The following is a 14240-nucleotide window of genomic DNA, read 5'->3' as shown; positions in this document are numbered from 1 at the left end:
GTACACAGAAGACAGGCACGAAGAGAAAACACAAGGGTGATTATTCTGGTATGCATTATGTAATGATTAGATTGGAATGTGCATTTTCTAGTGATTTTTGCTTTGTGCTAATGGAAATGATGACACAATGGTTAGTGATTGAGGAAAGGAGTGTTAAACTGTTGGTGAATGGGGAGGTATGGCTGAAGTTACTGGTAACTCATTATTAATTTGATTGTCTAGAACCTGAATAGAAAATTGCAGAATGTTGGAGCCTCCCTTCCTATTTCTCTAATTCCTGTTGTACTCCCTCCTCCTCAGCTTCTCATCTGATATGAGGGAAAAATACTTGCCAGCAGCTAAGGAGGCGTGGTTATGCAGCATACAATCGCAAATCTAGATGTCTGTTTAAATGTTGCAGGGTTCCTCCAGAGCAGTCTAGGCAGCAGAAATGTTGCTTCAGGATGCTGATAGTGTGCTCTATAATGTTCGTGGTAACAGGATGGCTGTCATTGTAGGTATGCTGTGCATGGGTACCAGTCAAAGCTATGTCAAAAGTAGATACCCAAAGCAGTAAGGGCGTTAAATCCTTTTTTGTAATAAAAATGGCCAAATTCACAAAGCGCTTGCAAGGCAATGTACATGCAGTCAATAGCACCCTGCACCATGAGGAAGCCTCAAATCTGTGCCAAGCTTTGTGCTCGCTCTGCTTCTTGTTTCTGGCAAAGACTGAATAAGATGAAACTGTTTCTCTGTGCATAGTCTGTGACACCCTTTATGGAGCAAGATGTTGTTTTGATCTCCCAACCGCAGCCTGGAAGGAGCCAGATGCATGAAAGTTATGTATCACTGTCACCTTGATAACCACAAGCGATACTGTCCTCACTCCATTTAAACGCAGATCTGGATTGTGGCAGCAGCAGTTGGCAAATTTCAGTCACAACCTCAACAAAGAATTGGTCTATTGTTACCTAGTTTATTCGTCTCTCCTTTTTGAACAGTTATTAGATTGGCTGTACTCCAGGTCTCCAGCACATTTTACATTTCTAATGAGGACTGAGGTTTCTCCAAGCCTTTGCTATCTCCTAAACAAAAACAGAATTACCTGGAAAAACTCAGCAGGTCTGGCAGCATCAGCGGAGAAGAAAAGAGTTGACGTTTCGAGTCCTCATGACCCTTCGACCAAGGGTCATGAGGACTCGAAACGTCAAATCTTTTCTTCTCCACCGATGCTGCCAGACCTGCTGAGTTTTTCCAGGTAATTCTGTTTTTGTTTTGGATTTCCAGCATCCGCAGTTTTTTTGTTTTTATCTCTTTGCTATCTCCTCTTTAACTTCCATCAAGAGTTGCTGACCATTCAGCACTACAAATGCTAAACTTGCACACTATTTTACAGTGAGCCTTCCAGAAACTTCCATTTGAGCTTTTGGAGGTTGTTACTTCACTCCATGGAATTCCATCTTACCACAGCATTGTAGCACAAGACAAGTGAAGATATGATAGAAGTCTGTTGAATTTGCCCAGACAAAAGGCCTCCAAACCGAAAGTTATCAATGAAAATAAAAGGACCTTGACAAAGCCATACATTATTGAGGGTTTGCATATTCAGTAATGTTTTGATAAGCCATAATTGGATCAGATATGTCCATTTTGGCAGGAAGAATAAAAGAGAAGCATATTATCTAAATGGTGAGAGATTGCAGAGCTCTGAGTTGCAGAGGGATCTGGGTGTCCTATTGCATGAATAACAAAAGGCTAGTGTGCTAAGTACAGCAAGTAATTAGGAAAGCTAATAGAATGTTATCATTTATTGTGAGAAGAATTAAATACAAGAGTAGGGAGGTTATGCTTCAGTTGTACAGGGTACAGTATTAGTCACCTTATTTGACAGAGGATGTAAGTGCGTTGGAAGCAGTTGAGAAGGTTTACCAGACCAACATCTGGAATGGGTGCATTGTCTTACAAGGAAAGGTTGGACAGACAAGGCTTGTATCCGTTAGAGTTTAGAAGAGTAATAGGCGACTTGATTGAAACATATAAGATCCTGAGGGGTAGATGTGGAGAGGATGTAACCTCTTGTAGAAGAATCTAGAACTAGGGGTCACTTTTTAAAAATAAGGGGTCATCCATTTAAAACTGATGAGGCAAAATGTTTTCACTTAGAGCGTTGTGAGTCTTTGGAACTCTCTTCCTGAAAAGGTGGTGGAAGCAGAGTCTTTGAATATTTTTAAGACAGGCAGATAGATTCATGGTAAGCAAGGGGGTGATAAGCAATCAGCAGTAGGTGGGATGCAGATTTGAGGTTACTATCACATCACCCTTGATCTTATTAAATGACGGAGCAGGCTCAAGGGGCTGAATGGCCTACTCCTGCTCCTAGTTTGTATGTTCATATGAAAGATCTCTGACCTGTAGTCTCCACTGGTCCCAATTTTGTAGCCAAAGGAATAGACAGTTTATATCTTAACATTAGTTATTTTAAAACTAAAGTTATTAAAACACTACCAATATTTAAAATTTGGAGCAGGACAGAGTTCTGCCTGTGGAATTTTTAGATGGGAGTGTCAATGTCCATTTTTATCATAAATCACCTATATAAACTTGCGCTATAATTATCCCATCATGGCACACTGCAGCACTTCAGTTCATGTCTCCAAGCTCCACAAGCTGTACTCCACAGAAACTCCTGTGCTACAATCAACTACTTCTCCTTAAACTGCTGTAAGCTTTGTTGAGGTTTGTATAACAGTAAGGACATCATTTTGGTCTTTGGCTTCCATTCTTGTCAACTTTTGGCAACTTACCCTCTGGCTGTAGAACAAATTATATTTGAATAGCGCTTTTAACTTAATACAATGTCCCAAGGAACTTCACAGAAGCATAATGAAACAAAGAGATAGGGTTTAAGAGTGTCCTAAAGAAGGTAGAGAGGCAGAAAGGTGTAGGGAAGGAATTCAAGAGCTTAGGGCCCAGGGCAGCTGAACAGAGAACCATCAATGATGGAGCAATTTAAATTGGGGATTCTCAAGAGTCCAGAATTAGATGAGCACAGATAGGTGAGGGTTGTGAAGGAGATTGGAGAGATAGGGAAGGGAGAGGCTGTGGAGGGATTTTAAAAATAAGGATTAGGATGTTAAAATCAAGACATTGCTTGACCTGGAGCCAACTTAAGTCCATAAAACATAGGAGCAAAAGTAGGCCATTCAGCCCATCGAGTCTGCTCTGCCATTCAATGAGATCATGGCTGATCCACTAATCCTCAACTCCACTTTCCTGCCTTCTCCCCATAACCCTTGATTCCCTTACTGATTAAAAATCTGTCTATCTCAGCTTTGGATATACTTAACAACCCAGCTTCTACAGCCCTCTGCAGTAAAGAATTCCACAGATTTACTACCCTGGGAGAAGAAATTCCTCCTCATCTCTGTTTTAAATGGGCGACCCCTTACTCTGAGATTATGCCCTCTGGTCCTAGACTCTCCCACAAGGGGAAAGAACCTCTCAGCATATACACTGTCATGCCCCCTAAGAATCTTTTATGTTTCAATAAAGTTGCTTCTCATTCTTCTAAACTCCAATGAGTACAAGCCCAACCTATTCAACCTCTCCTCATAAGAAAGTCAGCAAGGGCAGAGGTGATAGGCGAATAGTACTTGGTGTGAGTTAAGACACAAGCAGAGTTTTGGAGGGTAGAACATAGGAGACCGCCCAGCAGTCTGTGGGAATAGTCAAGTCTGGAAGTAAAGGCATGAATGGGGGTTTCAGCTGAAAATAAGCTGAGATGTGCAAGTCAGGCAAAGTTACAGGGGTGAAAATAGGCAGTCTTAGTGATAGTATAGATGTGTGATCAGAAGCTCATCTTGGGGTCAAATATAACATCAAAATTGTGAACATATTGGTTTAGTCTAAGACAGTTGCTAGGGAGAGGAATTGAGTTGGTAGCTAGGAAACAGAGTTAGGAGCAAGGACTATAAACAATAGTTTCATACTTCCCAATATTTAATTGGAGGAAATTTCTGTTCATCCAGTACTGGATGTCAGATGAACAGTCTGATAATTTAGCAACAATGGAGAAGGTGAGAAAGGTGGTGATGAGGTAGTGCTGGGTGTTATCAGTGTACATGTGAAAACTAACGTTATGTTATCAAATTATATCACCGAGGGAAGCGTGTAGATGAGAAATAGGAGAGGGCCAAGGAGAGATCCTTGGAGGACTATTGGTAAGGGTGCGGGGAGTGGAAAGGGCAGACATTGCAAGTGATACTCTGGCTACAATTAGGTAGATACGAATGGAACCAGGTGAGTGTGGTCCCACCCAGCTGGATGACAGCAGAGAGGTGTTGGAAGAGGATGGTGTAGTCAACCATTTCAAAGGGCGCATACACAGTGAGAAGGATGAGGAGGGATAATTTACCTTTGCACAATTTTGATAAAAATATGTTGCCACTTTAATGCTATAATCTCTTCAACAATTTAAAGAATTGCAAGTATGCTTTTAAAGAAATCTGCATTTTACAGCATTTAATTACGCTAACATTCCCTAGAGCCCATTTGCAGGCAAATGGCCTAATGAATAGTGACCCTCTATCTCTTGCAGTTTAGTTGTAAGTATATTTGAATCATGAGCACCCTCAGAACTCAAGGGTCAACCACTTCTAGTAATGGGCTGGTTTTTCACCTTTGCAAGGAAACTTGGATATTGTGATACTGTGAAGTCCAGTCAGCAAGTAAACATAAATGATCTCGTGTAAAAACATGGTACACTACTTGGCCAAGTCATAGCTGCTTTGATCCATTACCAAGGCTGCTTTATCATCCCCCAAACACTGCTCGCCTCGAACCAAATTCTCCCCACTGTACAGTGGAAACCCTAACTTATGCCTCTATGACAAAGACTGAAATTCTCTAGCATTTTCCCTATTGGCTTTCTCCACTTCTGTCCTGCATAAATCACAACTCATCCAGAACATCTCAACAATATTCTCACCTGAACTAAGACCTGCATCCCTAAACTTTCCAGGATCAATAGCTCCCCACTGAATTGACTTCAAGATCCTTGTTTTCACCTTAAAATCACTTCAGACTTGCATTTTCTTCCCACTAAGGTGCCTTTGCATACACTTTTGCTACAACCTACTTCCTGCTCCCCAATGTACTATTGATTGCTTCTTCTTAAGCCGCTATATTCCCATTCAATGAAACTCTCCCTCCTCATCTCCTTGCCATCTGTCTTGTCATCTCCCTCTCTACTGTCGAAAGACTATCAACCCTCCTCTTTGGCTGTCTGCATTCCCTCCACACAATCATTGTAAAGTACTTAAGGCACTTCTCAGTGTGAGGAAAGCTATAAAATACAAGCAGTTGATTCAAACATTTTTTAAAAATCACCTATATTAATTCTTGACTTGGTGCTATTCCTGTTCCAACATATACGACCTTTATGATCAACTTTGTTGTTACCTGTCTTGACCTTTTGCCTTCAATAGTGGATCACACAAAAACCCATAAGGTTGACTCCACTTTTGTTGCTGAGTCTAATGCCATGATGAATTTTTGTACATTAATACAAAGATAAATCTGTATTCATTGTTTAATAAATAAAACATCAAGAAGTTACACAACTCTTCAAAATAGTAAATATTTACTTAGAAATTAAGAGTTGATGGTCCATTGGAGTTAAAACAGTATATAAAATGAAAATGCATTTAAAAATGAAATTTGTAATAAAAATACATTTTGTTCCACAAGCAAGACTGAAACTATTGCTCAATGTTAAGACAAAAGAAGCTGACATTCTTCTTTCATCAATCCTTTAAAAACATCATAATGGTGATTAAGATCCTTTTTTGTATGTATTTTATATTTAGTGCCCAATGCTCCATCAGGAGAAGATGTTGCATAAAAAACTGTGCGTATTCTGGAGTGGACCAGTGCCATAGAACACATTACACATGGTTCTCTTGAAACATATAGATCATAGCCAGTGCATATGTAGGGCAGTCCATTTACAATAGCTCCTGTGGAACTATGATCCTTTGAAGGAAGCAAAGGTTTACCAACATTGATTACGTGGTCATCGGAAAAGGATTCTAAAGACTTAAAATGACAGTTAGGATATTTGTTATGATTAAAAACACCACCACCTTGTCCATAGGCAACTAGATCAATACACACCATAACTGCATGAAGCAGTGGATTTGATCCATTTCTGCAGTCATGACCTACTGCAATAATCTCATCAGTGGCTGGGTTAACAACCACTGCACCTACTGGCTCCATCCCCATTTCCTTTCCTAATTTAGCTGCTTCGATAGCTTTTTCCATAAAAGTCTGCATCTTTGCTCTCTTTTCAGCATTAAAAAGACGACCTTGGAGGGCATCAGTCACCTGCTTGTTTTCATGGAAAGTTGTTGGCCAGTGCTGGCTAGCTGCTTCAAACTGAGGTCTGGTCAATGGTTGGTATGCTGGTATCTTGACGTGAAAAGGTTCTCCAAGTCCAATGCCATCAGCCTTTCCTTCAGGAAAGAGGTCACTGAGAGATACTTCTCCATTTGGTACATCCGTGCCATTCAAATCCCTGAGCAGACAAATGATGATTTCTAAAGCATGATCGGTGTTCTTCTCCCTGCATGTTCGTACTCTCTTGATATGTGGAAGGCTGTTCAGTGGATAGAGACAAGCCAATTGTTTAATGAGACAAGATGTTTGTTTTGTGTTGATAATAGGGGCTGCATATGCTTCTAGAAGTTCAACTTCACACAATTTCTCATCTGAAAGTACAGGCCTCAGCTCCCAAGTGAAAGTGCTGATTGCCCTTGTTTTTCTCTTTTTGCACTCTGGCTCCATTATACCTTCAAATAAGAATTGGGAGATTTGTAATAATGAGTGTCAGAAGCTGAAGGAAATAGGAAAACAGTTAAACAATCAAAGTCCAAAAGTTGTATCTTCTATTCTTCCCAAATAGTTCCTTTACAAAGCAGTAACCAAAAATATACAATCCATTTGGAATGTACACTGAGAGTGTGAAAGATCACAATTCCTAGCTACCAGAGCTCCAACTTAGATTCTATTTTACTTACGAGTATTTGCTCTGTGTAACCTATCTACCTGCCTTTAGTTTTATAGTACCTGTTCTTAAAATTTGTGCCATCATGATGAGGGATGTTAATGCTGACAAACAGAACACTTTCCATTTTGTTACCGAAAATTAGCATCAAGTATTTCCAGTTGAGCTGTTGGTACTTAGTTAAAAAGTTAACATCAATATGCCATACATATTCTTCAGGACATATTTCACAGTACATCTGAATGTCCTTTGGCACGGACACTTATGAGCAGAATATATAATGTGCTAGCTGGGGATCAGAGAAAAAAACATACACAAGTAATGCAGTGACTGATCATACTATAATGAACCATTCCTAGTTCCCATGATACTATGGTCATCTCTTATGGTATCACTGCACAAATGAATGAGAAATTATTAGTGAAACATATAAGATGAGGGGACTTGACAGGGTGGGTGCTGAGAGGAAGATTCCCCATGTGGCGGAGTCTAGAACTAAGGGACGCAATATAAAAATTAGGGATCTCCCATTTAAGACTGAGATGAGGAGAATTTTTTTCTCTGAGGGCCTTTAATCTGTGGAATTCTCTTCCCTGGAGAGCAATGGAGGCTGGGCTATTGAATATATTCAAGGCCGAGTTAGATTTTTGATCGACAAGGGAGCCAAGGGTTATTGGGGGCAGGCAGGAAGCTGAATTTGAGGCCACAATCAGATTGGCCATGATCTTGTCGAATAGCGGAACAAGATCGAGGGACTGAATGTCCTATTCCTAATTCTTGTGTGAGAGAAATAGCTGATATGGTCTCCTTAAATGGTGTAAAAAATGGTGGGAACAGGTAAAGGGGCTTCAAGATTGGTAAACACCTTAATACTCAGCGTTGACGTTTCGAGTCCTCATGACCCTTCGAAGGGTCATGAGGACTCGAAACGTCAACTCTTTTCTTCTCCGCCGATGCTGCCAGACCTGCTGAGTTTTTCCAGGTAATTCTGTTTTTGTTTTGGATTTCCAGCATCCGCAGCTTTTTTGTTTTTAATACTCAGCGTGCCGAATCAATGCAGCGCAGTAATCAACAAAGCCAACAGAATGTTTAGCTACATAGCCAAAAGAAAAGGAGACAAATCAGAGGAAGTGGTGAACAAAACGTGTAGCGGCCGCAGTACTGTGTTCAGTTCTGGTTGCTGAGGTACAAAGGAGATATCCTAGTACTGGAGGCAGTGCAGAGAAGGGACACAACATTGGCCCCTTACGTCAAATTTATGGAAAAAGGTTGGAGAAACGGCCCATTTGAAATGAGGATTTAGAGGAACCTAAGATAGTTAACGGCCTGAAGATGTTAAATCCAAGATATTACGTTAAAGTGAGACTGCAGATTGTGAAAGTAGAACAGGCGACACAAGTTCAAATCAGTAACAATTTAACTTAGAAATGTTATCAGGAAATTATTCATGGAAGACTGATCAGCACTTGAGATGGATCTGGAGATCGACTACTTGCGTGAAAATCCTGGAATTATTCAAGAAATTATTGCATATGCAATGGTCGGGGTGTGGGGCGTGGCGAGATACTAAACAATCCCAATGAGAGGAGGAGCCAAAATAAGCCACTTGGTCCTCTCTGTCCTAGTGTGGATTGCCCACTCTTCCAGGCTCTTTACCGTCAGTGTTAGAATGGGCGAAGAAGGTGGCGTCAACAATTTAAACATTCCAGTAAAGTGCTGCGAAACTAGCTGGAAACCAAGCTAACATCAGATACCCAGCCCCAAATTGCTGCTGTTTATTCGGCAGCTGACGGTGTCTCCTTACCCGCGAACAGTGCGACCCCTTGTCAAACCCCGGCTACCGGATCCGAGTCCCACCCTGAAACAGCACCCACAGGCTTCTTCCGCCGCCTTCGGTGCAGCGACACTAACTGATCCCCCGCCCAACATCTCTGGTCCCCCTGCAACAGTACCGGGCGCTTTCAGAGAGCAGCAGGCAGCAATATTCACTCGGTTGTTCATTTCAGAAACTCAATTTTTATGAAGGTATCAGTTATCATATCAGGAATTCCAGAAGCATCAACAAATGTATTTCCATCCATTGTTTTATCTCTATCTTTTAGCCTATTTCGATCCCCCCTCCCCCCAACTAGGGCTATCTGTACCTTTATTATCACATTCCTTAGATAATATTACCAGCTTCAACACCTCTTTGTCTATTACATTTCTTAGTTATCTCCACCTATCGCTGGCCCTCTATCCAGTTCTACCTGTCCCCCGCCCCTTAAACCAACTTATATTTCACCTCTTTTCTATTTTTCCTTAGTTCTGTTGAAGAGTCATATAGACTCGAAATGTTAACTGTATTCCTTTCCGTAGATGCTGTCAGACCTGCTGAGTTTTTCCAGGTATTTTTGTTTTTGTTTTGGATTTCCAGCATCTGCAGTTTTTTGCTTTCACCTTAAATAACTTCAGTCATGCCAACACCATTCTCATAAATCAAGAGACAAAATCTTCAAAAGATCAAGACATTTATTGTAAAAATAAAGTAGTTACTTCCAAGCATAAACCAATATAGATTGGCAGTTGGGTTGGTTTATAAATTTAAATGGTTTATTAGTGGCTTATTTGATCTCAAACTTGGTGCTTTCACAAACTACTTTCCAATGTGAGTCCATTTTAACACTTGAAAAATAATGTAACTCAGATGCTAACAAAAACAATAAAGCAGCATAGTTTTTTCATGGAATGTAGGCTTTGCTGGCTGGCATTAATTGCCCATTCCTAATTGCCCTTGAGAAGGTGGTGGTGAGCTGCCTTCTTGAACTGCTGCAATCCATGTGGTGTGAGGGAGGGAGTTCCAGAACTTTGACCCAGCTACAGTGAAGGAACGGCAATATATTTCCAAGTCAGGATGGTGAGTGACTTGGAGGGAACTTCCAGGAGGTGGTGTTCTCATCTATTTACTGCCCTTGTCCTTCTAGATGTTGTGAGTTTGGAAGGCGCTGTCTAAGGAGCCTTGGTGAATTCCTGCGATAGCAGGAATAGTAACATTCAGCATATGATTATTAAAGTTTGCATATCAACATACAGGGGAGATCTTCCAGTCGGTGAGTGTGGGCGGGGCCTGCTCGCCGACGCATAAAGTGATGCGAGATGATGTCGGGCAAAACTCCCAATGTCACCCTGCGTCATTTCAATTTTCAGGTCGGTGGGGGCACAGCCAAATCAGCTGTGCACCTGCCGACCTGTGAATGGCCTATTGAGGCCATTAATAAACCAATTTAGGCAATTGACAGGGCTGGCGAGCTTAAGAAAAAGCATGAAACCTCATCCACAGGCGGAATTAGGTTTCACGAGGGCTTTTAAATATTTAATAAAGTTTTCAGTTGAAGTGATGGACATGTCCCAACTCGTGACAGTGAGGGGACATGTCAGGGAAATTTTTAAAACATTTGTCTTAAAAGTTTTAATTCCGAGGCGATCTCCCTGAAGCAGCACTTAGCCTTAGGGAGATCTAAGCGCTCTTTTGCACACATATGCAAAAGAACACACTCTCGGCTGAGGGAATTCCCCCTCCCCCTGCTTCCTCCCCCCCATTATGTGCTCCCTGGTGGACATCATGCTGGGCAGGCCTTAATTGACTCACCCATGTAAAATGGCAGCGTACCCCCTGCACTCCCCCTCCCACTACCCCCCCACCCCCCCCCCCCCCCCCCCCATGGTCGGGGGGTGGGGAGGGGCGAATTTTTCCCATAATAAACGATATATAGTATAAATATAAAAATCTGTTTTTAAAGTACTTTGTAAACATGTCAATATTTTATGTACTCATGTTTCATGTCAAGTTTTCTTTATTCATCAGTGACAGCGGACTCACTGTAATCAGCCCCTCTCCCCTCTCTACAGTAATCAGCCCCTCTCCCTTTCCCCATCCACACACAAAGTAAACTGTCCATCTAATCAACCCCTCTCCCGTATCTCCCCCTCACCACATACAGTAATCAGCCCCTCCCCTTCCTCCACCCATACACACAGTAATCAACCCCTCTGCCCTCCCCCATACATACAGTAATCAGCTGCTCTCCCGTCTCCCCCACTCGCCTCACACCTTTTGTTCTAGTTGCCAGTATCTATGCAGCCCAGGTAATGAGCCTATACAATAGGATTTAACTGTGTCTAAGTGTATTTTTGGCGGTTTCATCACATGACTTGCTCCCATGTTCCAGCCATTAGTTGGCCAACACATCCATCCTTGTAATGCACTGCCTTCCTATGTCAACTGGAAAGCAAAAACACTCATTACACAATTGGATGATGCTTGAATGTCAGCCAAACAGCCTTTTCCTCCTCATTTCAATATTTTTATCTCTGGTAAAGAGAAATGTTGAAAGAAAATGACAAATAAAAATCCTTTCAATGTTCTGATGATTTTTCTCCAGGATTGCCACGAGCAGTGTCCTGGAGATTAATCTTTAATTCCTGGAGACTCTGGGCTAATCTTGGAGGGTTGGCAACCCCACTGTACAACAGGAGCAGAAACACAGTAAAGTTTGAAGCCGCTATTCAGCTTCCTGGCTCAGTTGCATGACCTCCCGGTTTTGGCTTTTCCAGCTCACAGTCAATGCCTGAGTTACACTTGCCTGCCTCTGTCTGCACCAATTCGGTGCACAAACATTCGGGACTCAGCAGCGCTCACTGCTAAAAGTGTTTTCTGAGGGTAAGGAGCATTTGGGCTCATCATCCGCCCTGCACTGTTGGTGGCAAGCCATCAGTGAGTCCAGGGCTGTCCCACCCGAGTGTCCGCTCCACAGTCACCATTGTTGCTTCAGCGGAGGGGATCACGCAACCCTAACTGCTACCTTTACGACCCCATCGGGGGTTGTGACCCAGAATTTGGAAACCCCTGCTGTAACAGGGCAGAACTCTTTACTAAAACTTTTTCTCAAAATGCATTACGAAAACTTACTGTTAAAACATCCTACCTATCCCCACACGTATTAAAGAAAGATCCATTTACACTGTTATAAACCACCCATGATTTTGAACACTTTTATTTACAAAGGTAATTAACTAACTAACCCAAAGACTAAAGCACATAAGTTTAGTTATATTGTTATATTATTCATAAAGAAATAGGAACTAATTGTTATACAAATGTACATCCAGGGTGATACATTTACTGCTGCACTGCAGTAAAGGTGCCAAGCGACAATGTATCAGGCCACCAGCCACATGGAGAGCTGTAAGAAGTACACTCAATGAAGCTCCAGCAGTTTGATTTTAAAAGTGTGATTATTTAGAATTACTGAGAACCAGAAGACATAACAGCTTCAAACTGGTTCCTTGCATCCTGCTATTATAAAGCCATGTTTTATATCAAAAATTATTATATGGATTTACTGGCTGAAAACCACTGATTGTGTTTTAAAGGACTGAAACCGCATCCCAGTGTTATGACCCAGCAGTTGTTAAAGCTGAGTTATTTAAAAATCCCAGAGGCATACTTTAAACAACTGTCATAACTTATATTTTCATGAATGTTTGAGATGCAACTCTAAATTCAGGAATCAGACCACCAATTCTCGAGAGGTTTTATATTAAACTAAATGAAACATTTTATTGATTTACACAAGCTAAATAAACACACTTAGCTACAAATTACTACTATCATAACTTTTAACAACTTCCCAAACTAATCTCCATTAAGGCAACAGCAACCCATAGGTTTAACCAGACACCAGGTAAAGCATTTTCACCTTACAAATTCAAAATTAGGTTCTTTTCACTTTGGTTTCTGTGGAGACAGTTGGAGGTTTACAGCTGCTTTAATCTTACATTGCCTCTGCCCTGCACACACAAAACTGTTATTGGTTATATCCAGCACATCTCATTGAATGTAAGTTCTCATTGTATCACCAGCTTCGTTGAACTCCACCTCTTCTAAAAATAAAACCCCTTTCATAGTACCAATTTTATTAGTAATATAAACATATTGCTTGGTCTCTGCTCACTAGGTGCCAGATTTCACCCCACTTCTTGAAGGCTCTATTCAAAAAAGTGCAACCTACCTCTCTTACATTTTAAAACCAGCACACATTAAAGCACCCAGGTTAGCTGGCTTTAATCCAATTAAGACACACCCACGGACTAAACCTCTATTTTAAAAGAAAACTATTTCCCCAATAATATAAACATTAATAGCTTTATGACACCAGTGTCTTGAAATAGCAGTTTCTAAGGTGGCTGAACTATTGCATGATGGTACCTTAGATATTTGACAACCATTAAAATGGAGTCAATCTGTCATAAAAACCCCAAGAGAGACAATTACCTTGAAGGAGTATGAATGGGATCATCTCCTAACCCATTCACAGTCCACCCAGACAATCACGTGGTTATTCACCTGGGTGGGGACTACTTAATAGATGAAATCATATCAGACAATGAACTCTAGCTGAAAAAGGAATTCACTCAGCCAATCTAATCATGTAAACTATGGACCCAGAATTCACTAGCCACGACCATGTTTGGGTTACTGGTCAACTGAAGAGAGAGGGTCATGTAACAAACCAACTAACTCTCTTTTGAGTTTAAGAGACTGTTTTTCTCAAGAACACAAGGACAGAAGCCAAAGAGATGCCAAAGAAGCAGGACCCTTGAGTGGGCCTCTCTCACTGTCTCTCTCTCTCCATCCTACCTGAAAGTTTGAGCCCTGTCCGCTGACTGACCATCCACTCGCTCCAGGCAGTGATTTAAGAATTAACCCAGCAGCTGTTGACTTCATAAGAACAGAGGTAACAGAGATCTGACAACATATTTAAGTTGCCTTGATGCCAGATCCAGTGGAACCACCAAGCTCAGCCTGAAACTGTCCCAGTTATCTGCCTACAAGACCCATATATCTTTAACTTTTATTGGACTCTTAAAAAATCTCCTTAATCTATCCTCCAACTCTGTAACTTGCGAGTGTGTGTGAACTTTGAGTGTGAGTGTGTGTGTTTAAGTTGGAGCATTTTTATTTTTTATTAGATTGGGTGTTAAGTACAATAAATACTGTTCTCTTTTCTTTTTAAAAACCTACAAGGAAACCTGTCTGCGTATGTTCTTTTACAGTTACAGCCAGAGAACAGTTAAGCACTCACTGAATTGGCAAACATATCCTTTTAAAACATCTGTTACGGTTAAACGAGGAGTAAGGGGGAAGCTATCCTAC

General features: G+C 41.2%; 2 protein-coding genes across 8 annotated transcripts in view; both read right to left on the bottom strand.

The window, feature by feature from the left end:
• pms1 (PMS1 homolog 1, mismatch repair system component) overlaps nucleotides 1–8916 on the bottom strand; it is a 118285-nt gene extending 109369 nt beyond the window's left edge. For all 6 annotated transcript variants that reach the window (XM_041200199.1, XM_041200205.1, XM_041200204.1 and 3 more), the window contains exon 1: nucleotides 8850–8916. The gene's annotated coding sequence lies outside the window, so the exon portion shown is untranslated. The remainder of the gene's footprint in view (nucleotides 1–8849) is intronic.
• adat3 (adenosine deaminase tRNA specific 3) lies at nucleotides 5574–8965 on the bottom strand. 2 transcript variants are annotated; one of them, XM_041200209.1, is made up of 2 exons: nucleotides 8850–8965; nucleotides 5574–6830 (listed from the first exon to the last, which is right to left on the bottom strand). In XM_041200209.1, exon 2 carries the CDS (start codon nucleotides 6823–6825, stop codon nucleotides 5752–5754), a length of 1074 nt encoding a protein of 357 aa, XP_041056143.1. In that variant the 5' UTR covers nucleotides 6826–6830; nucleotides 8850–8965; the 3' UTR covers nucleotides 5574–5751. The 2 variants fall into 2 exon arrangements, with proteins under 2 accessions (XP_041056143.1, XP_041056144.1); XM_041200210.1 differs by lacking the exon at nucleotides 8850–8965 and adding an exon at nucleotides 7108–7125.
• Nucleotides 8966–14240: the final 5275 nt, after the last annotated feature.

The sequence above is a fragment of the Carcharodon carcharias genome, chromosome 12 (assembly GCF_017639515.1).
Source record: "Carcharodon carcharias isolate sCarCar2 chromosome 12, sCarCar2.pri, whole genome shotgun sequence".
Taxonomy (NCBI): Eukaryota; Metazoa; Chordata; class Chondrichthyes; order Lamniformes; family Lamnidae; genus Carcharodon; species Carcharodon carcharias.
The sequence above is the reverse complement of the archived record's forward strand: the minus strand, read 5'-3'. Positions and strand labels throughout refer to the sequence as shown.

Excerpts from the sequence above, each read along its gene's own strand:
- adat3 (XM_041200209.1), bottom strand. The coding sequence starts at position 6,825 with ATGGAGCCAGAGTGCAAAAAGAGAAAAACAAGGGCAATCAGCACTTTC.